General features: G+C 51.8%; 10 protein-coding genes across 10 annotated transcripts; 3 read left to right on the forward strand and 7 right to left on the reverse strand.

Moving 5' to 3' along the window:
- Positions 1–84: 84 nt before the first annotated feature.
- On the reverse strand, positions 85–1,605 carry ASPVEDRAFT_46574 (uncharacterized protein). Its single transcript, XM_040813583.1, has 4 exons — positions 1,389–1,605; positions 1,170–1,344; positions 962–1,107; positions 85–887 (listed from the first exon to the last, which is right to left on the reverse strand). Exons 1-4 carry the CDS (start codon positions 1,428–1,430, stop codon positions 210–212), a joined length of 1,041 nt encoding a protein of 346 aa, XP_040672986.1. The 5' UTR covers positions 1,431–1,605; the 3' UTR covers positions 85–209.
- A 1,509-nt stretch (positions 1,606–3,114) lies between these two features.
- On the forward strand, positions 3,115–4,142 carry ASPVEDRAFT_155109 (uncharacterized protein; the record flags this gene model as incomplete). The annotated part of the gene is made up of 2 exons (XM_040808440.1): positions 3,115–3,253; positions 3,302–4,142. The coding sequence occupies 2 exons, from the start codon at positions 3,115–3,117 to the stop codon at positions 4,042–4,044; spliced, it is 882 nt and encodes a 293-aa protein (XP_040672987.1). The 3' UTR covers positions 4,045–4,142.
- A 278-nt stretch (positions 4,143–4,420) lies between these two features.
- On the reverse strand, positions 4,421–4,988 carry ASPVEDRAFT_33457 (uncharacterized protein; the record flags this gene model as incomplete). Its single annotated transcript, XM_040810737.1, has 4 exons — positions 4,421–4,541; positions 4,610–4,675; positions 4,752–4,837; positions 4,899–4,988. The coding sequence occupies 4 exons, from the start codon at positions 4,986–4,988 to the stop codon at positions 4,421–4,423; spliced, it is 363 nt and encodes a 120-aa protein (XP_040672988.1).
- A 489-nt stretch (positions 4,989–5,477) lies between these two features.
- On the reverse strand, positions 5,478–6,005 carry ASPVEDRAFT_33458 (uncharacterized protein; the record flags this gene model as incomplete). The annotated part of the gene is made up of 4 exons (XM_040810738.1): positions 5,478–5,577; positions 5,642–5,707; positions 5,766–5,842; positions 5,913–6,005. The coding sequence occupies 4 exons, from the start codon at positions 6,003–6,005 to the stop codon at positions 5,478–5,480; spliced, it is 336 nt and encodes a 111-aa protein (XP_040672989.1).
- Positions 6,006–6,685: 680 nt separating this feature from the next.
- On the reverse strand, positions 6,686–7,275 carry ASPVEDRAFT_46577 (uncharacterized protein). Its single transcript, XM_040813584.1, has one exon. The coding sequence runs from the start codon at positions 7,219–7,221 to the stop codon at positions 6,745–6,747; it is 477 nt and encodes a 158-aa protein (XP_040672990.1). The 5' UTR covers positions 7,222–7,275; the 3' UTR covers positions 6,686–6,744.
- A 153-nt stretch (positions 7,276–7,428) lies between these two features.
- ASPVEDRAFT_362179 (Zn(II)2Cys6 transcription factor) lies at positions 7,429–9,463 on the forward strand. The gene is made up of 3 exons (XM_040811160.1): positions 7,429–7,703; positions 7,752–7,796; positions 7,844–9,463. The coding sequence occupies exons 1-3, from the start codon at positions 7,636–7,638 to the stop codon at positions 9,420–9,422; spliced, it is 1,692 nt and encodes a 563-aa protein (XP_040672991.1). The 5' UTR covers positions 7,429–7,635; the 3' UTR covers positions 9,423–9,463.
- Positions 9,464–9,503: 40 nt separating this feature from the next.
- On the reverse strand, positions 9,504–11,444 carry ASPVEDRAFT_141814 (cytochrome P450; the record flags this gene model as incomplete). The annotated part of the gene is made up of 4 exons (XM_040807779.1): positions 9,504–10,046; positions 10,091–10,906; positions 10,961–10,995; positions 11,054–11,444. The coding sequence occupies 4 exons, from the start codon at positions 11,442–11,444 to the stop codon at positions 9,504–9,506; spliced, it is 1,785 nt and encodes a 594-aa protein (XP_040672992.1).
- A 909-nt stretch (positions 11,445–12,353) lies between these two features.
- Positions 12,354–13,663, forward strand: ASPVEDRAFT_46579 (uncharacterized protein). The gene is made up of 3 exons (XM_040813585.1): positions 12,354–12,478; positions 12,539–12,553; positions 12,604–13,663. The coding sequence occupies exon 3, from the start codon at positions 12,715–12,717 to the stop codon at positions 13,630–13,632; it is 918 nt and encodes a 305-aa protein (XP_040672993.1). The 5' UTR covers positions 12,354–12,478; positions 12,539–12,553; positions 12,604–12,714; the 3' UTR covers positions 13,633–13,663.
- A 471-nt stretch (positions 13,664–14,134) lies between these two features.
- ASPVEDRAFT_56672 (purine-cytosine permease family protein) lies at positions 14,135–15,753 on the reverse strand (the record flags this gene model as incomplete). Its single annotated transcript, XM_040815238.1, has 4 exons — positions 14,135–14,881; positions 14,928–15,279; positions 15,327–15,494; positions 15,539–15,753. The coding sequence occupies 4 exons, from the start codon at positions 15,751–15,753 to the stop codon at positions 14,135–14,137; spliced, it is 1,482 nt and encodes a 493-aa protein (XP_040672994.1).
- Positions 15,754–15,916: 163 nt separating this feature from the next.
- ASPVEDRAFT_46581 (type I polyketide synthase) lies at positions 15,917–24,381 on the reverse strand. The gene is made up of 5 exons (XM_040813586.1): positions 23,706–24,381; positions 23,509–23,644; positions 21,439–23,424; positions 17,697–21,359; positions 15,917–17,641 (listed from the first exon to the last, which is right to left on the reverse strand). The coding sequence occupies exons 1-5, from the start codon at positions 23,989–23,991 to the stop codon at positions 16,204–16,206; spliced, it is 7,509 nt and encodes a 2,502-aa protein (XP_040672995.1). The 5' UTR covers positions 23,992–24,381; the 3' UTR covers positions 15,917–16,203.
- Positions 24,382–24,425: the final 44 nt, after the last annotated feature.

A 24,425-nucleotide genomic window follows, 5' to 3' on the forward strand; every position in this document is an offset into this window, starting at 1 on the left:
GTGGCAGTCAGTGATATGATATATCCAGGCAGCCATTGTTTGGGGTTTAGTGAAGTGTGAAGTGCAGTATAAAAAGAACAGTGTCAAAGGGTCCTTTATTGGGGAGCTTATTGATGGGACAATGCTGCTCTTTCACTACCAGACATGCTCATACTGCCGGTTCTTTCAAAAGAGTAAGCCGAACTAAATACAAGGTAGAGATAAAGCAGCTATTGGTCGAAACTGAGAATAATGCTTTCACCCTCGACACCACTTGTTAATCTTCCCATTGTCACTTCCGCTCTCTTACCCCCCAGATCCATGACAATGTTAAACAGCGTCGCAATATCGCTGCCACCCTCTGCTGCACGATTAATCGAACAAGGGAAGTGCGTCTCGTCTGCAAAAAGGCCCTTGAAACCATCCCATGTCACAGGCCCGAGCTTCGCGATATTCTCCCCCATCGTCTGCACACGCACCGGCGAGTCCTTCAACCAGACAGGCTCATTAATATCCTTATGCTCAAGCAACATATGGTTCGTATGAACTATATACCCCTTCCCATTAACAGGAATACGCGCAAAAGTCGAAGCCGTGAATTCCAACCCCACTGCCGTCGTCGTGTCTCCGAGAAGTATATGCGCCGAGCTAGCCATCCCCACTCGTTCTATGTTTTGGACCGCTTCGATCGCAGACCAGCTTTCCAGGGCTATTCGAAGCCCCAGGTGAACAGGGATGCGCGTCTTATCCATGCCCTTTGCGCGAATTGCGTTGAAGCACACACCGACCCCGGCGGAGTTGAGTCCGATTTTCCCGATCTGCCCGGCCTCGGTAATCATTTTGATTGTGGGTAGATCTGGTTGGATGATTGTTACTAGGATTAGGTTTTCGCCTTGTTCTTCGTCCCACTGTCGGGGGATTAGTTGCTGTATTATGATAGTGGGGGGGGGGCCACTAAGGGTACGTAGGCTATGGTACGTACATCCCAATTCTGCCCCTGGAAGGAGATCCCATCGCCCTGGTAATAGAGACTCGTGCACCCATCGCTGAACTGCCCAAAGACAATCTCGGTCCGGACATTTAAGGCGATTATATCGATCAAGTCGCGCTTTGCACCGGCCGCGATTCCTACATATCCCACAATATCAACAGTGCCCCTTTGGCAAATAATATACAGTGGGTGGACGCACCCTGAAGCTCCTCGTAATATCTCGGCCACTTCTCCCGGATCAAGCCGTCAAAATCGCGCGCGAGATCCTGGACCTGGGCCCAGTCGAGCTTGCTGTGTTTTGCGAACATCTTTGCGTAGAAAGTGATCGCGCGCTCGATTTCGGTTGCCGCTTGCGAGCCATGCTCGTGGCCGATCTGGGAGTGTTAGAGCTTGTTTGCTGCGACGTGGAGAGAACTACCTCGTAGGGTGTGCCGGAGCACACGATCTGTTTGATAGCCATACTCGGGAGATTGATGGGAAGAATGCACCCGCAGTTGTTGGGAGAGAAGCTGAATATATCCTCGGTTACCTAAATTGGTGCCCCTCAGTCGGAGTCGGACTGTCCGGTCGTGGGCTGGCGGGGGGATCCAGCGCGGTCCCTGGAGGTGGGCCATGGGGGTGGTCCATGCGGACGGTCCGACGGGTGATGTCGAATGTCAGATCATCCAACAGGATCCTTTTTCCGTGGCGATGTACGGACTCGGACTCCGGAAGCCGTAGCTCATAACCCTATTTGCTGCCCAACACGCCTTAACCGAGTGAGCTTAAGCACATGAGCTAGTTAGTTTTCTTACTCATGATTACACGGTCCTCTATACGAGCCGCACCTAACTATGTGTTAGTTGTTATTAATATACACAAACGAGATCTGCGACCGAGTGCATGTCTGATCGTCGGTGAGCACGTAAAGGAGCTACACCGATATCTCAAAGACAGCCATCGTTACCTGCGAGCATCACACTACTTCCAAGCCCCCAGTATGGGAGCATGACTCGGATGCCTGGTGTTGTTTAGCAATTCCATACGGTGAGCCTTTCGCAGAAGATCACGTATATTTCTATCCATCCCATCCTGATGCTGTCTGTTGTATCTTCGCAGCATAATAACCACTCCGACTTACTTGGATTACTCTCACTTTAGCTGGGAAGTATTTTCAGCCAAGCAACTGAAGCCAACTTTCGGATACGACTGCAGATCCGTTCATCTTCCAGCGTAAGCTGCAGTCTCAGTCGCAGGATGACACTCAGCCCTATGATGCAGAACAATATGATCTTATTGCATATCATCCGGTTTAATTTCTGGTTACGGTTGCGCTGGAGGCACTTGGAACGTAAAATAGAGTTAATCTTTCGATTTTCAGAGTCTTGTCCTCCATTAAATCGGTACCCATCCACTGCTACGGGACATGTACCTGGCTAACGAGGTATCTAACAAATACTGCCGCACGTTTAATATCATTGTGTCCAGCGACAGCCCTTATGATGAAAAATCGATATAAGACGCAACGGAGAAACGCTTCGGATCCGACCGCAGGGGCTGCGGAGATTTATTTCTCACCCCCATTAGTTACCTGTATAAAATTTGGCTTCGACACCTGGGTAAGAAGTTAAATCATCCAGGAACACTCCCTAGGAGTCGAGCCATTGAGGGCGAACGCCGGGCTGTGGCTGCCAATATGGCCGGTAACATGGTCAAGGAGATCACGGAGTTGGAGAACTGAGCCATTCCGTAGATAGTTCTAAATTTGTTGACATTTGTTCCCATGGGCAGTGGCTTACGGCGATATCAATATGGCCCCCAAGCCGTCCCCATATACAAGACGAGCCTAGACCAGACAAGCCTAAGTTGCGCGTGGCTATGCAGCATTTACGGTAATGATAGACACGCCAGGCAGACTCGGACCCGAACGGACAGCCGGACAACAGTCTAACGGGCACGGATTCGGACACGGCGTTGGAGACGGACCCACGACCGGACGGCGCCAAAAGGCTTATGGTCATACAAGACTTTAGGGCTTGGGGGCTGAGGCTGAGCCTGAGGCTGTACTCAAGCAATTTCCGCTAGACTCCAGATCCTCTTCTTAAATACTGCCTTCCTCTGCAGACACTTTCTTTTTCACTCCATCCTCATCACTGTATACCGCCATGAATCCACACCAGATCCTGGCCGCCATCGAGCTGGCCGTCTACCTCGTCCTCTTCGCCCCTGTCATCTTCTGCACATACCACTACCTGTCAAAGAAGAGGCAGACGGCATGGATCTACCTGAGCGTCTTCGTTCTCGGTGAGTCTCTCTCCAAGAAGCGTGTAAAGCGCATACTAACAACACCAGCCAAAATCATCGGCCCGGCAATGTACCTCTCAATGGCACACCAATCCAAACCCTCAACAGGCCTGCAAATGGGCGCCCAGATCCTATACACCATCGCTCTCGGCCCCCTCCTCAACGCGACCCTCTCGCTCGTCAACGCCTCCTCAAAGTCTAAACCAAAGGAACCTAGCCCGGCCTACTCCTACTCCCCCGTCGACGCACCCGCCCCTTCCCCAATGCCCAATCCCTCCAAAAGCTCAAAGGGTGGACGACTTGCAGACCTCACCCCAGTCAATATCCTCCTCCTCGCCCTCCACCCAGTCATAATGATCGGCCTCGTCCTCGGCGCCATAGGCGGCTCAAAACGATCCCCCGACTCCTCCGGCCACATCGACCCAGACAAGTTCGCAAAGGCGGTTACATTCTCCAAGGCCTCAGCGGCGCTGTTCATGCTCGGTCTTGCGGGTATAACGCTGGGCGTGGGGTTGCTGTGGAAATCGCGCCGTAGCTTTCCGACGGTTAATTACTACATCACGACGTGTATGGCGGCGGTCATCCCCTGCTTGTTTGTGCGTGTGCTTTACTCGGTCCTTACGGCGGCGAGTCTGGATAAGCATGATATGACCAAGGTGTCGAGGTTTGATGTGTTGAGGGGTAGCTGGGTGGTTTATTTCTTTTTGGGGTTTTTGCCGCAGATTTTTATTGTTCTTGTTTATGCGGGGTGTGGGATGATGGCTTATGTGAAGGAGAGGAGGAGGGTTTAATGTAAAAGACCTGTTTCTGGTGTAAATGGATGTTGTTGTTTGATTATATTTTATTTCTCTTGCATGGCAGTTCTGGGTATGGTTATTGCGGATTGGCGCACTGGATATGACAGGTTATGAAAAATGCGTAGATACACTTTAATAAAAAAGAAATCCTCGCATTATTATTACTATAACTTAATATTAATACAAAAATCAATTCAAACAAGATAATCCTCATGGATTGACCTTGGAATTATATCTCTTAATACTCAATCAGCCACGGCGCCAGGTCTTCGCAGTTTGCAGTATTCAGTTAGGAAATATCCAACCAGAAAAGAGACCGGATTCACTAAAAACAAGGCAATGTGCCTGGAAGACACGCTACCATAACTATCTAGGAACTAGTAGCAGTCTCGTTTCGGGCACATTCGAAACTATCCACCAACAACGGCCGCTTCTTAAAGTCGTGCTTACCAGCTCCCAGGGTGTAGTTTTGGCCACTGCATTTGTGCTCCCTGTTCAAGGTGAATAAATTAGCTAAGCCACCTATTGTGCGTGAGGTATCGACCAGCCAGAGACTTACGAGTAGAAAGTGCACTTGATTGGCACCTTGTGCTGGCTAATTTCGATCGTTGTAGCATTGACTGTTCTGTAACAGCGTTATAGTTAGTGATATGTGGTGTCCGTGTTTACATCGGTGATTGAATTGTTTAGGGGAGACATACCCGACGGCGCTCTTCTCGCATTTCGTCGGTGCTGTAGTGCTGTATATGCTATGCACATCAGGGTCACTATGCGAATCGATCGTGATCTATTTGCAGAATCAGATGTCAGGTTATAGTCAGAGGTTATTAACAGGAGAGAGTTCGTACTTGACCGAGAGACCCTAGCGATTGCACCTGTCCGACCACGGCCGGAGTGAGTGCTGCGAGCATGGGCGCAAGAGTAGTAGTTAGCTTCATTGTGTCGAATTTAATTAATGATTAGACAAAAAGTAAGTGGATAACAGGGATGAGAAAGCTTGGCTCGGGGCTATGTTTGCCTTTAAGCTGTCAGTTCTGCGCACTGGCCATGCCATTGTGGCCAGCATTCCAGTCTGCATAGCGCCTCAATAGCCTTCATTCCTTTGCGTGGTCATTTAGACAGGCACACTGGCCTGTCACCAATACACATTTTTTTTGGGAGACTATCCTCCGTATACATTTCCGGTTTAGTAGTGGGGATGAATGATGTCGTTAAATGGAAAAGATAGTCCTGCGTCTGTATCCCTGCGGGTAGTCGGATTTTACGATTGGGTCCTCATATACCAATAGTGAAGTGATTTCTATGGACTTCCGGATCGAAATAACCACGGACATCGATATTTAATATATCTACCCATGTTGACAGTATTCTCGATACCGAGGCCCGCTTTCAGTGACACCAACTGTGTCATATCGTCCTCCTCATTTCTAGGCAAGAGCACAGTTGAAGCTGCCAACCACCAAGTCATGTCTAAGAGGATGGAAACCGTCCTTCAGCGTGTAGTGCTGACCTTTACATCCTCCTTCGCTGTTCGAGGGAAATAGGTCAGACAACGTGGTTTCTCTCAAGTACCAAGGGCACAAAGACTTACGAATAGAAGGTGCATTTGGCGGGGGCTCCTGTGCTTTTAATATCGATTTCTTTTGCATTGAATGGCCTAGTTGGTGCGGCGTTAGCAATTCGTGCTTCTATGAGCGGATGGGGCGAATGCTTACACTCCGAATGGGCTTTCCTCGCAAGCCTTCAAGCCTGGAGCGGTAAATTGAGTGCCAGTACTGGTGGTAATGCCAATCTATTGGTTGCCATGTCAAGCGTCAGTAAATGGGATCGGTTGAGGAGTTATGGTGACAGGGAGTCCGTACCAGTGCAAGAGTCCCTGGAGGGATCCATTGTCCAACGACCGCTGGGGCGATGGCGGCGAGCAGCACAGAGGCAGAGGCAGCGGAGATCTTCATGGTGAGAAATGCGAAATTCAAGCCACAAGGTTAAATTGGTTGAAAGAATCAAAAGGTTTGAAGGGGACGTTGTCCGCTATTTCAGCTTTTGCTCCCGCGCCCATCCCAGGGTGGTTGTTTGTCACACAGCATGCCACGCCCTGCAGGTCTCATCCCTTCGCATTGAGTACAGCAAGCCAACCACAACTGCTTCCACACCGAGCTCCAGTGATTGCCGATCTTCTGCATGGAGGAAATTGAAAGATGCCCTGTTCAGAGACAATGGGAATCCAGGGGCCACTGCTTCAGCCAAGCATGTCCACCGGTTTATAGTGATAAGACTCTTGGTGAACTGTATCAAAGCACTCTGGCCGGTGACCTAAATGACTGCTCTCTGCAAACTCATCGCCGCGGAAGTAGAGCAGCCGACAATACCAGTGCAAATCGAGGTAAGCAGACCGTCCATACTATTCCCAGAAGTATTGGTCGATCATCCGTATCCAGAGCAGCAAGAATCAGGGTATCCACTTTATGTTGACACGACAAGAGCCCTCATCATTGCCGTCCACTACGGAGTACGGAGTATAGGCAACCCGAAAGACAGTCCAGCTCCAGCTCCTTGCTTCAGGCCATCCTGTAATTATGGCTCTGCGCCACCGCGCTCAAAAACTTATCATCAACGTCATTGAAAGTAGATAGAACTTGGGTAAGGTCTTTTTGCTGTCTAGTTCTATTTAAATATAGTGTAATTATATCACATTCATGGCTTTGTCTCAATCTTTTCCAGGTTCCCCCTCGCCCTCTTTGCCAGCTCAAGCAATCTCGGTGTGGCTCCCCCATCCAAAAACTCGATGCACCTCACCACCTTCTCTCCACTCTCGTCCATTGTAAACATAAACACATACTCTCCAGCATACTCCCACTCCTCCCTCGGGATCCCATCATCCCTCACCTCCTCCCGGAACTGCGTCTTGCTCGTTGCCCAAACGACAACCTGGTTGCCGCTGTCACTCTCGATATACTCCTTCGCGAAGACGGGGAACCCCGTCATGATCCGGTTTAACCCGCTCGTGTGTGCCAGAAACCCCGCTCGGTCGAATGGGCCGGGTGGGTTTATTGAGGCGGGTGCGAATTGGTGGTAGTAGTTGTCAGCCAGGATGGACTCGAGGATCGTTTGGTCCAGGGTTGCAAAGTAAGAGATGAATTTCTGCACTGTGAGGAGGCGTTTGGACGACATTTTATTATTATTTATTGTTTTTTCCAATGGAATTGCCCTTTTCCTATGTAGCGGTGGTGCTCTGTTGTTTCGCTAGCTTGGTGAAGGATAGAACTATATATATTATCGTGTCTGCGGCGGAAATACCCTTAACTCCGATACCCTCGATGTCCGCACCGGGGTTACGAGTTGCAGAACAACTTAATTGTAGTTACCGTACCATCCAGGCTGCGGAGTCATTGGCAGATCCATGGACAGACAGCTATCGATAGAGTCCACTGTCCACGCTGAAAGCCGGTAGACACTAGAGTGAGGAGAATACTAATCCCAAATTGGAAAGACAATGCACGTGCAGTGGTTGCAGCACTTTGGAGTCATTTCCGTCGCTGTTCATCGTCTGCATATCATCCACCAGCCGATCTCATCAAGACGCCCATGGATCATCGAACTTCGAGACCCAGGGCAAGCAAGCCCAAGGTCCGAACGGGGTGTATCACCTGCAAGTCAGTTCAGGCTGGTTCGACAACGGACATTTCTGACGTATGAACTAGGATACGCCGAGTGAAATGCGATGAAGCCAGACCATCATGTCACAGGTATTTTTCGTATCTGGCAGTCCTGATAAATTATCTAACACTTGTAGATGTGTTAGCACTGGGCGAAAATGCGATGGTTATATCCAGCCCAACTCTAGGGCTCTGAGTGTGCCTCCTGAGCTGCGACAGTCGACAGTGATTATTTCGACGAAGGAATCCAGAGCCTTGGAGTTCTTCTTCAATACGACCTCCTACCAACTAGCCGGTTTCCTTGAGGGGGATTTCTGGAGGCGAAGCGTCTTGCAACTTAGTCTCTCGGAGCCGTCTATTCGTCAGGCGCTGGCTGCGCTAGGCTCGTTGCATGAATGTGAAGCCCAATCTTCGACCTGGGCGGACAGTTCAGATGCCAGCCAGCTCTATGCCCAAGCACTTCGCTCAACTGTCGACAAGGCTGCGGCGGGCGAGCCTGCCGTACCCATTGTTGTTATGGCCAGCATCCTGTTTACGAGTTTCGAATTCCTACGGCGTAACGCTGCTGCTGCTGCCACGCATATTGCAAACGGGATAAGTATCCTTAGATCATGGCGCCTAAGCTCCCAAACTACACAAGATCAGCTTTGCGGGAGAAAGTACTCATCCTATGAAGCGCAATTTCTACACAGCGAGCTTGCTCCGATTCTTACTCTGTTCAGTTTGAATGCTTCGGAATTCAGCCCCTTCCCGAAAAATAGACTCGTTCTTTACAAATCCAAGACTGGAGCACCGGAAGTACCACCGAGATTCCAAACGCTGCGCGAAGCCAGAGTCGCGCTTGTCGACCTGGTGACTGCTTGCGCGGCCTTTTTCCAAAGCCTGGATGTGCAGGTCGATGCGGAACAGACACCCAGTCCTAGCCTTTTAGCTCCATCTGAAGACCTTCGTGTTGCCTTTGGCCTTTGGAAAACCAATTTTCAGGAACTGCTCGAACGTTGCGAATCGACTTGGAATACGGAGGAGAAGGCCGCGGCAAACGTTATTCGAATTATGCAGTATGGTTCCGAGGTCGGACTTGCTGCGTACGTGGTGTCAAGTGAATGCGAATGGGATACTCGCCAGGAAGATTATGAAGAGATCTTGCGGGTCTCAGAAGCTCTCGTGGCGAACCCTCCCTACAATACGAATGAACTATCGAAAGGATTCAATTTAGAAGTTGGCTTGATCTACCCCATGCACGCTGTCGCCTGGAAGTGCCGCTACCCAAGCATCCGCCGAAGGGCGCTGGACTTGCTTCTCCGGTCACCGAGGCGAGAGTGGTTACTCGATTCACGCCAGTACCATGCTATTTTCTCGCACATCATGGCTATCGAGGAGGAGTGCCTGGAGTTGCCTCCTGATGCAGCCCCAGATGATAGTGTCCTCCCGCCTGAACACGTTCGCGTTCACGACTTCTTTTGTATCCCGCAGCCTGGGATTGCTGGTGATTCTTCACGCTATGGCGTCACTTTCATGACTAAACCAGAAGGTATTCATGGGCCGTGGCATTTCACTACTGAGTACATGAGTCTGCCCACGGTCGGTGTTGGTGACATGGCCCCTTCTAACCTAATCTCATGTCGCCGCTGGGCTAGTCCTGACACTACAGATCCTGAAACTGCAAATATGCTGAAAAGCACAGTATTTGGACATTATCATAAAACCAAAGGATGAGTGAACGACACCCCAGCAAGAGTGGCGATTGGATTCAAATATCTATTTCCACTATTGTACAATTATCGATAAAACCGGTGGTCATGAAGTAACCCTCCTATGGAATGTTAGAGGAACCCTGTCCATAATGGCCAAGGTAAGCGACACCGAACTCTCGCGTAGAGCCTTCTCTACTCTTCTCGTAGAGTCATCGTTTGATTCTCCGTGAAGCCTCGTCGGAGTCACTCGATACTCTCGGAATAAAACAGCAAGAGTAGCTATGAATTCTACCTGCGCAAACTTCCTCCCAATACACCCTCTCATTCCATCGCTGAATGGAATATATGCTCCGCGCTCGGGCTTGTGGATTTCGCTCGACTCGAGCCCTGGGCCGGAGAGCCCTTCAAGGCCGTCATTTCTCGCGAGATAGCTCTCGGCATTGCGTTTGTCCCATCGGCTGGGGTTGAAAGCACTCACATTTGACCCCCAGTGTCTTTCACTATAGTGAAGAGCGTTGCTATTTAAGTTAACGCGGACTTCCGCTGGCAGATGGTGTATCTCGTCGTTATACGTTATGTCCGCGCCGGAGCTGGCCGTTAACTTGGGAATGCTAGGAGCAGGAGGGTACAAGCGGAGCGTCTCAAGCTATAACCGTTAGCTACCTACTTATTGAGAAGGAGTCGACCTACCATGATACAAAGTGGAGTAACCAGTCTGGGGTACACTGTGGCATAGTCCCATTCCGCAGGATCATCTGGCTCATTACGCAGCACTGTTTGCAGTTCATTGTACAGTTCTTCTTGAACATCAGGGTAGATGGATAGAAGGGCCAATGCAAATCGCAACGTTGTCGCTGTCGTTTCGTGACCTGCGATGGAGAAAATGAATACGTTGCCCAATATCTCCGCATCAGACAGCCCGGGGTTGCGCTTGGAGGTTATTTCTTGTTCCTCTCGTCGAGACCGGACAATTCGCTCTAGGAGATTATGAGTCTCGGACTCGCTTTTCTCCGCGTCCTTCACTAGGGCTTGGAGATAATTTCCTAGGTCTTCATGGGCTGCGAAATCCTTCTTCAGGAATGGCAGGGTAAACCGCGGAATCCATTTCGGCAGGATACTGTTAGCGACAAAGACTGACATCATCGACCTATTGATATACTCCATTACACCTCTGAATGTGAAGGAATAGCCTGGCGATGGAGTAGCTGCGTCTTTGAAGAGATCTTTGGCATCGTCTGTCGTGCCTTTGGAAGCGGGCCTGAAGGGCAGCTTCACCCCGAATCCAGCGCCGCAGATGATGTTAAGTGACAGCTTGAGTATATCTTCCCGTGCATCGGGCACGACAAAACTTGATACTGAATCCGAGGAATCGGAGTATCTTTCACCCCAGTACTCGACCATTTCGCCGGCCTGTCGGATACTCTCCGCCCAGACGAGAGCGTTGTTCTTGTCGTTGAACGCCGGCGCGGTGTTTCGATGGTGATACGACCACTGGCTTCCTTCCGCCTGCACTCGTCAATATCCACGAACTTCTGATAAGTTTCCAATGCATGCACATACCGTAAAAATACTACTCCCATACATATCGAACCCCTCTAAACAGAGTCAGTCACTCAGTACCAATCCCATCAACTGGATTAATGGCAGACGTACCTAAATGCTTAACCGGCTTTAAAAAGGAATGTCTGGCTTTGACAACCTGTTCAACTACATCCGCATCTGCAACATTGCAGCTTATCCCACCAGGCGTGACATAGAGATAAACACCGCCATACCTCTTCGCCATGCGATCCTTAACAGCCCAGCGGTTCCGGAAGACGCTATCGTGGATATAGTCCGCCACGCCTTCAGGTAGCCAGTTGGATATTATATACTGGAACCATCTGGTACCGAAGAGGGAGAGATAGAGGAGGTTTGCTTCGAAGACGGGGAAGAGGATGTATGGCAGCTGTGTCTTGCGGGCAAGCGAGCGGTTGTGTAGGAGGGTGGCGAAGGAATGGAGGCCGTAGAGGGCTGGGACGGCGAGGATGGTTATCCACATCATCCTGGATGGTATATTGTATGAATATTGATTGTCTAATGTCCATAGTGCAAGAATGACGGCTTTATATGTGAAGTATTGAAGGGGAGTCGGTTGTATGGAACTCAAGTATGGATGCAATTCGGACGCTCGTAAAGACCCGCCCGGTACGAGCGAGCCAATCACAGCGCGAGACAGTATAATGTCAGGGCAACGACAAATATTTCAAGACCAGGATGAATTTACAGTTGAATCAACTATATTAGACTAGAAATAATAATAATATGGTTTAGCTAGAAATTAGCAGCAGACGCAGGACCCTGGCACGGTGTTCGCATTGGTATGAAATTCATACGGTGTAGAACTAGTTGACGAAGGGCAGCTCGCTCGGTCTTGTTTGCTCGGTGATAAGCAATTTGCCGAGCGTCAGCTCGCCCAAAGCGGAGCAGACAGAACCCCGACATCCGAGTGGAGAGTGCATTGCACCGAAGCAAAATTCACCCAACAGCCTATCATATCCTCGTCTGGTTAGTTGTCTCGATGAGATACCTTTGGATGGTCCAGTTGTGGATGCTGGTCTGTCGATCAGGCCCCGAAGGAGATGGGTAGTATATACAGAATCGAGCTGCAAGCCCGATCACCGGGTTTAACCAGGCACATCCTGTGTCGAGATACACCGGAGCCCCGAGAAGGTGAATTGGTGAGCGGGAGGGAATGCCATATAAGCTGTGAGATGCCCTCGTTGTTGTCGGTATACTCTCATCAGTATCTGCGCACTCTTCTTTCTACATTCTACCGTCATCTCTATCAATCATGGCATCCTTCGAAGCCGGAATGGAAGTGATGAGGGTCACTACAATCGTCAGTTTCAGCTGCTTGTACTACTTGCTTGGTCGTTAATCAATCCCAGGCGCCGCTGCTAGGATACTTCCCTGTCGCCGCCCATTTCAAGCTGTTCGATGCTCTTGTGGAGCTAGGTACATCGGCTACAAGCGAAGATGTCCTAGAAGTCTGTAAACAGAGACTACCAGCAAGCGAAAATGCAGCCTCTGCTCCAGGTATATTCAGCAGCCCGCGAAACAACGTTCATACGCTGACCCTTAGTGCTGGAATATCAGGATTGACTCTAATTAGTACGGCCGTGTTGTTCACAGGATTTATGGCTCAGTGCTGACAATAAAAGAGGACAGTCTGCATGCGATGGCAGGCTTAGGCCTCATCGATAGCGAGGCAGATAACGCGTTTAGCCCGAACAGTCTAACCAAACATCTAGCTGCGCATCAGTCTGCAATACATGGAGGAGTTCATTTGTGGGTTTTCTATCTGTAATACGACTGAACAGGAGCTAATCTCACCACCAAGCACGTCGGAGATGTTAATGGCTGCTTCGTTCCTTTTTCCGATGTTGAAGGCGACCAATTTCAAGTATCCATTCCGAGAATGCGAGACGCCAATGCAGTATGCGCATAAGCTTATGGGGAACGAGGACTATTCGAAGAAGCATGCGTACGCAATTATGTCTGACGAGGGACGGATGGACAGCTTTAACTCGTTCATGGATGGAAAGTTTTTCAAGAGCCCAAGCAGTCCCGAGCGTTTGAACATGTTGCAGTATGATCTCGGGGCTGTACTAGAAAGTGCTCCGCCGACAGCGATAAAAATGGTCGATATTGGCGGCAGTCGCGGGGAGTTGCTCCTAGAGTTGAAGGAAGCATTCCCGCAGCTACAGGACAAGGATTTGGTCGTGGAGGAATTCAATGACGATCTGGGCGATGTGCCAGGCATTACCCAGGTGCAATGGAATTTCAAAGACGAGAGCAGTCCGCAGCCGATTAAGGGGGCGCTGATCTACCACCTGTCGCACGTCCTGCATAATCTCCCAGACCTGGATGCAGTGCGGCTTCTACAGCGGATTGGCGAGGCAATGGAACCGCATTCGCGGATTCTGATTCACGAACTGGCCAAAGGCAAAGAGATGGCTATGGTGCACGTTGCGATGGTGATACTATTCGGTGGAAGGGAGAGGACCGCAGAGGAGTACCGGAAACTTGCGGAGGCAGCTGGTCTGAAGGTCACATTCGAGGCATTCCCACCATTCGGAGATGGTGTGATTGAACTGATGAAGCCGGAGGCCGAAGAATCACTCTGTCGGGAGACCGGGGGATCCCTGTGTCGCGAGCCCACAAATGACAGAAGCTCACCTGTGACCTGATTATTAAATCAGAATCATTTTGAGAATGAACCACATATCCTGCAGTTCCCATTCGTCTAGTGCATAGTCGTGTAACACGTAATACCGCATTGGGCATTGACCGCAAAGACGGATTACGATCGAGGCTGTGTGTAACGAACGACTCCCAGATGATCTTCGCATTAAATACATGATTACTGTGGTGGCCAATATATTAGTTGGTTGGCTGTATCTAAACGTGAGATAAAGTGCAGCGAATGATAGTTCCTTCCGCATATGTTTCAATCTAGGTACGGATCGCTCCTTCCTGTAGTCACAGATATGAGACCAGGAGGGAATGAGCGACTCAATCATCAAATACGGCAGGTGCTCATAATGGGCAAGAGCAACGTTCAAACCAACAGGGAAGGCACGACTCGGGTACGTAAGTAGCCTGTATATTACTCTAGCAGGTAGAATGAATATATTAAAAGATATTATCATCGCCTCGTAAATAATAAGCGTGCAATTTCTCTCCTACTAACTATACACCTCTGATTCGCCGTTCTGCCCACCTCAAGGGAACATACAGCAACCCAGCCAGAACCAGTGCAATCTCGAACCCAATATCACCCGTAGTCTCCGCGATAGGGCCCGTGAACCACGCCTGGCCCATGCAAGGCACAATCAGGCCGAATGAAAGCGCCATTGCACCGATGGCGGAGATCCCCGTTGGTAGACATTTCGGCGAGTCCCAATTCACCGTACTCGCGTCGTAAGATGCGCAATCCCCCCGTCGGAAGAGGAAGTGTTCAACCAAGACCACAGAGACGAACGCCGCGGACCAGTAGGCGATGACGTACAGGAAGTTCTCAAGGTTCGTGAAGAACGATTTCGCAGCGACAACGGAGACAGGGATTAGGATTGCAGTGTAGATTACCGAGAAGACGAAGCGCGGAACTTTCATGAAGAAGGGGAGGAGGAGCTGGAAGTTTAGTGTGATGGAGTACATTGAGGCGCCGAGATTTCCGAGGAGGGAGAAGGCGAGGAGAACCGCAACGAATTTGCCGAATCCCCCTGCGGGAGAGAGCATGGATTCAAGAACACCGCCGACGCCGTAGGTGCTGTAGCCGGTTGACCAGGAGGGGATCGATGGGGTAGCGGAGCCGATTGCTGCGCCGAGGGTCATAAGCAGGACCGTTGGGACGAATAGCCCCAGGTACGTGTAGGCGAAGATGCGGGTTGTCGAGACGGTTGGGACGCAGTACACACTGAAGTCGGCGGCCATTCCCTGGTACTGTTAGTTTGAAACGTAGAAGGAGTATGGAGAGACGTACAGCCCATGGGATCAGGAATCCAGCGATGACACCGCCGAACGAAAGCACCGTGGCGGCCGTTGGTGGTGCAGTCGGTGTTTGTGCTGAGAGACTGCTTCCACCGACACCAGTTGCTATAATGATGGCAACAAGGGCAAACAGCCAGCAGTACCGCTCATACTGGTGTAGGAACTTGTACCCGCCAAAGGAGACGACCATCCCGCAGACGCCGATGACAACGATGCCGGCGGTGTCGTCAATGCTGCCGTCAGAGACAGCTGAGAGCGTTGATCCGCCTAATACGCAAGACACAACGCCGAAGCCAGCAATAGTGCAGAGATTCAGCGCAACGATGATTGACACCAGATAGTATCTACAGATAGGTTAGCAGCGTTCATTTCTCGACTAGGCGGGGCATACCCAAAGGTAAATCGAGCATGAAGCATCTGGCGCAGTCCTGTTCTGGAACCAAAAGTACTAAAGTACGCCGGAGGAATGGTGCAGAGCATATTGAAGAAGAGGATAATCAAAGCCGCATCGCGCAGACTCATCCCCATGACGAACGTGCCCACCATGCCGGTGATGATCCTGGACTAGTTAGCAGGGGTTAATAATAAAAGGCCCGGACATACGGTAGTAAATTTGTGCTGAGTGTAAACCAAACAAAGAATACATTGATAAACCGGGTGTCAGTCCGCTCCTCAATGGGCACAGGAGCAACACCACGGAGCTCAACGCCCCAGTTTGCGATGCGAGAGAGCCATCGGTCAGGTACGCGGGGAAATTTTCCCTTTGACTGCGCCTCGACGGTGGATATATCCTCCGCCGGGGAGTGTTCAGCGGTCATTGTACCAGTCGTAGCAGGATGTTGTCTAATGAAGTTCTCGGTGCTGAGTTTGACGCGCTAAAAGCTGGTACTATTCTGCCTCAGGCAGAAAGGTGGGCAGAATCTAGCCTATATTCTGAAATATATAAAGGAGTGAAACTTGTTCAAATATGATGAAGTACGTGTGAAGTTGTTAAGTGATTTAATAGATAATTCTAGGGAATAATTAAGAATGAAAAAAAAAAATTATAGATATAAATATCAGGAAGAGGAGATGACTCTTAAGCCAACTGCACCTTCGGTGTAATCGGCGAATCGGCGATCCATTTTCACGCTTCTGATTTTATTCCGGAACTAATCACACCCAGCACTTAGAAGCTGGGCATACTGAAGTAACCCTTCGCAGGCATAATTCAATTGAATTTCCAACCCTAAACTACGACAATAGACTGGGATATCTCATTGTCAATTCTAGGCCTTTTGCAGCCTCCCAAGGCCGGTTAAGATCCGGTCAGCCACAGCCTGCAAGTAGTCTGCACCAACGATGTGAGACAGGGCCAAGTCAACACCAAACTCGCCTTTAATCCACTGTCTGAGCTCCACCGCTACCAAGGAATCAAGTCCGTACTCTGACAGTTTCCGGCGCGGCGTCACCTCCTCCCGAGCTATCATCGTGATCGTTGAGAGTTTGCGGCACAAGGATTCGAGCACATCTTCTTCGCCGCACTCACCACTCCCGTCACCCCGTCGGGCATGGTGGGCAGTGTCGTTCTTGCGTCGGGCTGCCGCGAGATAGTGCGACCGATCCACCCAGTCCTCAGACCCTTCTCCGTCCTCGCGACTAAAAATAAGTGCCGTGCTATCCTTGACGAAGCCCGATGCTGCACCAATGATGGCCCCCTTGACTATCGCAAGGACCTGTGCGATGGACAAGCTGAAACCACCAGTATGCTTCATCATCTGCGAGCGTAGGCCGTCCCGCTCGACAACATATCCGACATCATCAACAATTGGGAGGTTGATGGATACGGTGGGCGACTGTTGACGGGTGCGGTATTGGGCGAATGCGTCGAGGAACGAGGAGGTCCCGCTATAGATGCTCTGGCCGACATTGCCGACAACACCAGTCGCGGAACCGAGGGCGACGAAGAAGTCCAGGCCAGGGAGCAACTCATGGAGATGCCATGCGCCGTCGATCTTGGGCCCATTGATGTTCTGCCAGTCCTCCCACGTCGCATTCATCAAAGTGGAATCGCGCAGATATAGGGAGCCATGGATCACACCTCGGACGGGCGGCAAGTCGCTGATAGAGTGCAGTGCCATGCGGAGGCTTTCTCGCGAAGCGACATTGCATGGAATGGCGCGGACGTGAATGCCACGTCCGGGTCTGTCGTGCTCGCGGATCAACTTGGCCACCTCGGGGTTGGAAACGCCAGACCGACCGAGCAGGATCACGTTGGCGGCTCCATTTTCCAGCAGCATAGGCACAATGGCCCTTCCTATGCCCCCTGTGCCACCGGTGATGAGATACGTGGCGTCGTGCTGGAGCAGCCTACCGTGTTGCTGTAATGGAGAAGTACACTCCGCCATCACCTCATCTGTCGGGCCCATGATGGCAACAAGTTTACCAATGTTCTGGCCACCTTGAAGCTTTCGAAATGCAGACTGCACCTCGGAGACATGGAATTCCGTGATGGGCTGGATAGGCCTGAGAATGCCCTTCTCCATCATGTCCAAGATCCTGGTCAGGGTATCCTGCACGGGTCCAGGTCTATTGGCTGACATGCTCTCAAGCGCAAGGGTCGTGAATGTCACATTGTTCAGAAACTTCCTCATACCAAGGTGGCTGTTGTCGAGCATGTCTCGCTTGCCAATCTCGATGAATCGACCAAAGTCGGCAACCAAGGACCTAGGTAGAGTTAGACGATTGCTCGATGCTTTGTGTATACTGGGGGGATACATGCCATGTTTCCTGAAGCAGCTGGCCGCTGAGAGAATTTATAATAACGTCCACGCCTTTTCCATCCGTCTCGTTAAGGATCTGCTGACGAAAGTTGGCGGTACGGCTACTGTAGATGCGTGATGTGGGAATCCCAAACGTTCTATGCAAGAAGTCTCTCTTCTCCACGGATCCTGCGGTTGTAAATATAACCGCACCCATACTCTGAGCAACATTAATACATGCTTGACCAACAGCCCCGGAACCCGCATGAATCAGCACGCTCTCGCCTTCCTTAAGGCGCGCAGAATCCTGCAAGGCGAGGAGCGCTGTCGCATACGCAGCAGGTAACGAAGCCGCGACCGCGAATGAGATACTCGGTGGCAGCCTGCGGACGCCCATACTCGGGATTCGAACATAGGTCGAGAACACCCCTTCGTCCTTGCCGAACATAACGCGGTCCCCGACTTTCAGATGTGGCACCTTTGCCCCAACGCGCACAACGGTGCCGGCCCCTTCACGACCAGGAGGGCTCCACGGAATCGTGCCAAGGCAGGTCAGAACGTCTCTGAAATTGATCCCCACCGCGTGTACCTTGATCAGTGTCTCGTCGTCACCCAGGGCTGTACCGCTTAGGTTGTGCTGTTTAAAGTAAATAGAGTCGAGATTCCCCAGGTTGTGGATAGCCAGGGAGAGGGTGTTCTCCGGACCATGGCTGGTCCATATCGGCTGTCTTCGACAAATCGAATCTCCGGCCTCAAGAGCAAATGTCTCCGTTGTTTCTCGGAGTTTACGGAGACGGGGGACCTGGATACGTCCATCCCGCCATACGAAGTCTTGTTCACGGGGCGTCGTGGTGGTGATGTCTTGAACAAGGCTATCAGTGAGCTGCGCTACGGCCGCAGGCCCTTGGGTTGTGTCAAGTTGAACATCGTCGACATGCAGCAGCTTTCTCGCAGTGTCTTCCAGGCGCAAAGTCCGAAGAATGCCCCTGATGCGTGCGTAGTCCGGGCCATCATGTTCTGGAGTGACCCATAGCAACCCCCTCGGCTTGAGTAGGATACTTTTCAGCTGATTGAACGGACGTTCGGATGCAATACCCGCCAAAAAGCTGCTGTCGGAGCTGTCAATGAAGATACAGAAGCGGTCTTCCGAAATATCGAGCCCCGCGAGTGACTGGACGCGCGGAGTGGGAATATGCAGGGTCTCACCCACGGCGTGGGCCACCGCTTCGGCCAGCCTGGTATCCTGTGAAGTGGCCAGAGGACTGCAGATGGTTACCGGGTAGGCTATATTGGAGAGACTGCTGGGCAGGGTAGGGTTGTTGTCTGGCTCGACCCTGCGAGACCAGAAGGCGCCACACCCACCACATTCGATAGCGCCATCGACTCCGGAAAACCCGGTGGAGCCCAGGAGCTGGTGCCAGCGGTCGAGAGGCATTAGAGGTCCCTTCTCGAGTGCCCGGTATCTATCTGACGCTAACCACCAGCCCGGAAGCAGGGCGAAGGGCAAAACTAGAGGACTGTCGTTATCCGCAGCCTCCACGATGCCCAACTTGCCAGTGCCAGGCTTGAGTAAGGCGCGAACATTGCGAATAGTCTCCTCAATGTCAGGAGTTGCATGAAGTACGTTAACCGCGACGACAAGGTCGTACGTGCCAACTTCGATGCCCTGCTGCGCCGGATCGAGACCGATGTCAAGTTTCTGGTATACGAGCTCCGGCCACCGCGACAGCTTTTGCCGCGCATTTTCGAAAAACCCAGACGAAATGTCTGTATAAACATACTGCGAGAAGTTGGGAGCGCTATCACTATTCGCCCCGCCAGACAATGCGTCCAAGATTGGTAGAGTCGCACCACCAGTGCCTGCTCCCACTTCCAGGATCCGCAGCCTGGGATTGACTTCGCCCAACGCGGCCACATATCTGGCCAGGGCCTCGCAGCTTCGCTGCATCACCGCATTGTCTTCGTAGTATCGGGTGAGTCTCCCGTCCTTCAGCATGATTTCTAACGGCTCCACTTGCCCGCGCAGGATTTCCGGTATCCGTTCACCAACAGCACAAATAAGTTCGCCGGCAGCACTGGCCTGGGAAACCTGGTGGATTAGCTGTGAGGTGACTTGGATGTCGTCGCTCTCTTCTGCGAGGCTCTCAGCCCAGCGGAGGAATTTTGAAGGGTGAGAGGGCAGAGTGGACCGATCATCGCCAGCTGTTGTCCTGAGCGCGTGAACCAGGAAATGCCGACTGATAGCAGCAATCTCCGGACGGGGCAGCAGCTCTGTAGGATCCGAACAATGGTCTGTCAGCAGTTCCGCCAGTTCCGTGCCGCTGAGAAAGTCTATATGTGGCACCAAGGTTGTATGGAAGCCCTCCGGTCTGCTGCTCCCAGCAACAGCATCACTGAAGTGCCCGATACGTTGAAATGTCATTTCGAGTTCGGCGTAAGGCACAGTCCCGGATTCCGTGCTGACCAAAATGACATACTGGATATGTGCTAAACCAGCTACCTTGTCGAGTCCTCCCCCGCACGCTATCGTCGTGAAGGTCTGGCCGGCTGTCGCGGGAATCATTGACAGCTGGAGTCGGGGGCAGGACACCGGAACGAACACATCGTTCAAGTCATCTCCAAAGAAGGTTCTCCGGACGCAGTGCAGCGGACTATCCAGCATCACCACGTCCAAGAATTCTTGTGAGCCTTGGAAAGATTCGCCATCAATCTGTGGCGGCACTGCTTCCTGGACAGCGACGTTGGGTCCCGTCATCAATTTGGTCATATTTCTGAATGCGGGCCCTAAAGAGACTCCCGATTGTCGAATGATTTCGTACTCGCTTTCGATATCCTTTGCCGTCAGGAGCCCCGTGGACAGCGCCTTGTCAGCCGCCTTTTGCGCCGGGCTACCACCTGTCGCGAAGTCCACGGTGTCCGCTTCGATGCGCCCATGGGCATGCTGAGTCCAGCCGGCCGACTCGGTCCAGGTCAGGACTTGAAAAGTCCAGATCGTCGAGGAGAATGCCCGCGTTCCCATCTCAGCCGGCTGAAGCTTTGTAGTTATATCCACGTTCTGACCCCTGTTAACCACGAGACTTCGGCTGACCTGAAGATCTCGTATCGTTACGCTCGACGGGCCTCGTGATATGGCCTTGAATGCCTCCACCGCGAGGCGCACGAAACCCACGAAGGGAAACAGAGCATCCCCTGCGACCTGGTGGTCACGGATCCAGGGCATGGTGGCGAGTGAGAACACCTGGCGAAAGATGTGTTCAGCTCCTACCGACGGCATCTTCCATCCCAGCAAACGGTTGTAGATATGGCCAGGATGCAGCTCGTGGGCGGACCTGTGCGACTTGCGGACATAGCGTGTATCTTTTTTCCACTCGTAGGCCGGAAGATCCGTCAGAACATGCGCGTGTTCTGGAGGAATTCGGTTGACAGCAGCAAAATCTAGGGTACTTCCTAGCGTGAACATGCTTTGAGCAAGCTCAAGCAGTGCCTTGGTACCATCTCGACCACGCGAAAGTGTTGGGAGATACGTTGCCCGAGTTTCGCCCATTGATTGTAAGGCATTTTTAATAGGACCTTTGAGTGCAGGATGTGGCCCCAGCTCAATGAGGGCGACCGTAGCTCCCTGGTCAGATTCCTCGCGGTTTAAAACCCTTTCGATTGCGTCCGCGAATCTCACTGGACTCACCCTGAATAGTGTGAATGATGGTTAGTACATGACAGGTGCGGATAGCCCTAACAGTAGCGCTTCCTGGAGGGGACACTCACAAGTTCATCACCCAATAGGATGCCTTTCTTACAGCATCAGCACATTCTTCGCGGCCAGTGACCGATGAGCAGAAGGATGTGCCTTTTCCGCCTTCAGTTCTTGTCCGCTCAGCGGTGCAGAATGGCTCTATAGCAGCCTCATACGATGCCGCGACCAATTCCATATGGTGAGAGTGATACGCCACGCCGACCTTCAATCTCCGGTTGAAAATCCCCTGAACCTCTGCTACCTGAGAAATTGATTCGATGGCGGCGATGTCGCCTGATATAGTCAGACTATTGGAGCTGTTGATAGCCGCAATACATGCCCTTCCAATCTGGGCAGTGGACGTAGACTCCAGCAGATTCAACGCCGTGTCGACATCGGTGCCGAGCGCAACCATGCCTCCCGGCGAACCCTGGCTCTTCTCTTGCAGCTCTACCGCCGCTTTTCCTCGGAAGAAGGCGAGTGCCATTGCTGTTCGGAATGAGAAAAAGCCAGCTGCATAAGCGGCAGCGATCTCCCCAGAACTGTGGCCACCGACAATGGTAGGCGAGATGCCCCAGCTCTGGAGCAATGCCACCAGCCCTAGCTGAACAGCAGTGCAGGCAGGCTGGGCTATTTCAGCGTCGTCAATACGAGATCCCTCTGCCTCTGACTTGAACAGCTCCTCCGCCAAGGACCATTCGGCACCGAAGTCTTGGAGACAGCGGTCTGCGCTCCGGAGTGCGGCAGCGAAAGGCTCATACCCGTAAAGCTCGGTTGCCATGCCGGCGTGCTGAGCTCCCTGCCCGGTGAAAATGAAGGCAGGCGCCACCTCTTGGTCTGCGCGCGCTTTCCCAATTCTGGACTCGCTCAGTGAGGACAGCTGCTGTACCAACTCCTCTACAGAGCCGGCTACGACGCCGACCCGGCGTGAGAAATGCGTGCGTCGCTGTCCAAGGGTGAAGCTGAGGTCAGCGAGGAAGGCGTCACTCGTCGTCAAAGAGCGAGGGAGCTCCTGAAGGTGTGAAGTAAGCGCGGACCAGAAGGAAACAAGGGATCTTTCGGATTTTGCCGAGAGTGCAAATAGTCTTGCTCGTCCACTGGTGTCCGCATGGTTCGGTCCATCCACGTCCCTAGATGCATCATGGCCTCGTCGGGAATCACCAAATTCCTCTAGCAAAACGGCTGCGTTGCTGCCACCGAAACCGAAGTTCGTGACGCAGACACGTCGAGGCTTTTCCGATTCCCAAGGAACAGGAACCGCAGCGACTCTCAATTTGGACCCGTCAAGGGCAGGGCTCATCTCTTGGAAGCCTGAATTCGGCAGGATCATTGCATGGCGCAGCATGGCGATGGCTTTGACAATAGACACCATGCCGCTGGCATTTAGGAGGTGTCCGAAGTTGGTTTTCACTGAGCCAATGTAGACAGGGTCTGCGCGATCTTTCGCCATTACGTTGGCAACGGCGGCGCCTTCGATGGGGTCACCCGCTTGAGTCCCTGTGCCATGGCCCTCGATGAACCCGGTATCAGACATTTCCAGGCCTGCCTCGATGTGTACGCGGCGAAGAATGTCTTCCTGGGCCAACTGTGAGGGCATCGTAATTCCTCGTGTATGGCCCGAGTGGTTGCAGCTGGTGTGTCGAATAACACCCTGTACGGCATCGCCGTCCGCGACAGCGTCTTCCAGGCGTTTAAGAACCAGACAGGCGGCCCCTTCGCCGACCCCGAATCCGTTGCGACGAGCATCGTAGGAGTAGCATTTCCCGTCCGGTGAAAGTGCCCCCATGGTATCGAGAACCGCCATTATATGAGGAGTAGTAATCAGGGAGGCCGCTCCCGTGAACGCAGTCCTGCACTCCTTCAAGCGAAGGCTTTGGCACGCCAGATGTACCGCATGGGTACTGCTTGAACATGCGGAGTCGACCGAGATACTAGGCCCTTGCAAACCCATAAAATAGGAGACGCGATTCGCCGCCATGCAGGGAGCTGCACTAAACGTGGAATACTTTGTTGTCGTCCTAGTAACCGTCAGAAAGGAAAGTAAGCGTCAATATGAAAACATTCTGATAGTTAGAGTGAAGAGATCAGAGAATATATCTTACGGGAGGTCGTTGATCTGCTGTTCACCGTAGCCGCAGCGGTCCGTGATAGCAAAAACACCAGTTTTTGACCCCTCCAGCTCGGGCAGTGGGATGCCTGCATTCTCTGCAGCTTCAAATGCACACTCAAGCATCAGGCCTAATGCCACAGGGGCTGTCAGCCATCTCGTTCTTATGACGCTTTCAAGGGGTTTACGCACGATGCTGAGGGTCAATAGACGTAACCTCCTCGGCCGTCATATTGTAGAATGCCGCGTCAAATGCATACACGTCGTCGGAGAGGAAATGAGCTCCGTCAGACGAGAAAACGCCGCCTTTCTCCGAGTTCTTGGAGTGATATGCTTCCTGCTCAAACCGGTCTTTGGGAATGGGCGAGAATGCTGACTTTGCCTCTGCAAGATATTCGTAAAGGCCTCTACGCCCTGTACCTGGTAGCCTATATGCGACGCCTACCACGGCTATCGGGGACATTTCTGGGAGTGTCATGGTGTCTGCTGGCTGTGACAGTAAAGACTAGCTGAAGTGTTCCGGCGAAAAGAGATAGACTATGTTCTCATAAGTCAAGCCACACCTTTCAGCGGAAACAGAGCGGGCTTTATCGTTTGAACAGTGGTGACGTGTCTTTCTAATTGTAGGGCTGGCTGCAACTGATCTGAGTGTAGGATGCAGTTGTTCAATTTCATCAAGGCAAGCTCCCGTAAGGTTATGGGAATGTTGCATTGGCAAGACGCCGTTGAGACGTTGATTATGCACCCAATCACTCAATTAGGGCAATTAAAAATTGAGCGGAAAAGGTTCTCATCCATACGGCTCCCAAGGATTATTGTCAATCTCACTTTGGGCAGTTTCTCCTCGAAAAATGGAACTCTTAATCCGATATAGTCCAAAAAGCCATGGATTGTGTCCTTCTTTGTGTAACC

The sequence above is a fragment of the Aspergillus versicolor genome (assembly GCF_001890125.1).
Source record: "Aspergillus versicolor CBS 583.65 unplaced genomic scaffold ASPVEscaffold_12, whole genome shotgun sequence".
NCBI classification, from domain to species: Eukaryota; Fungi; Ascomycota; class Eurotiomycetes; order Eurotiales; family Aspergillaceae; genus Aspergillus; species Aspergillus versicolor.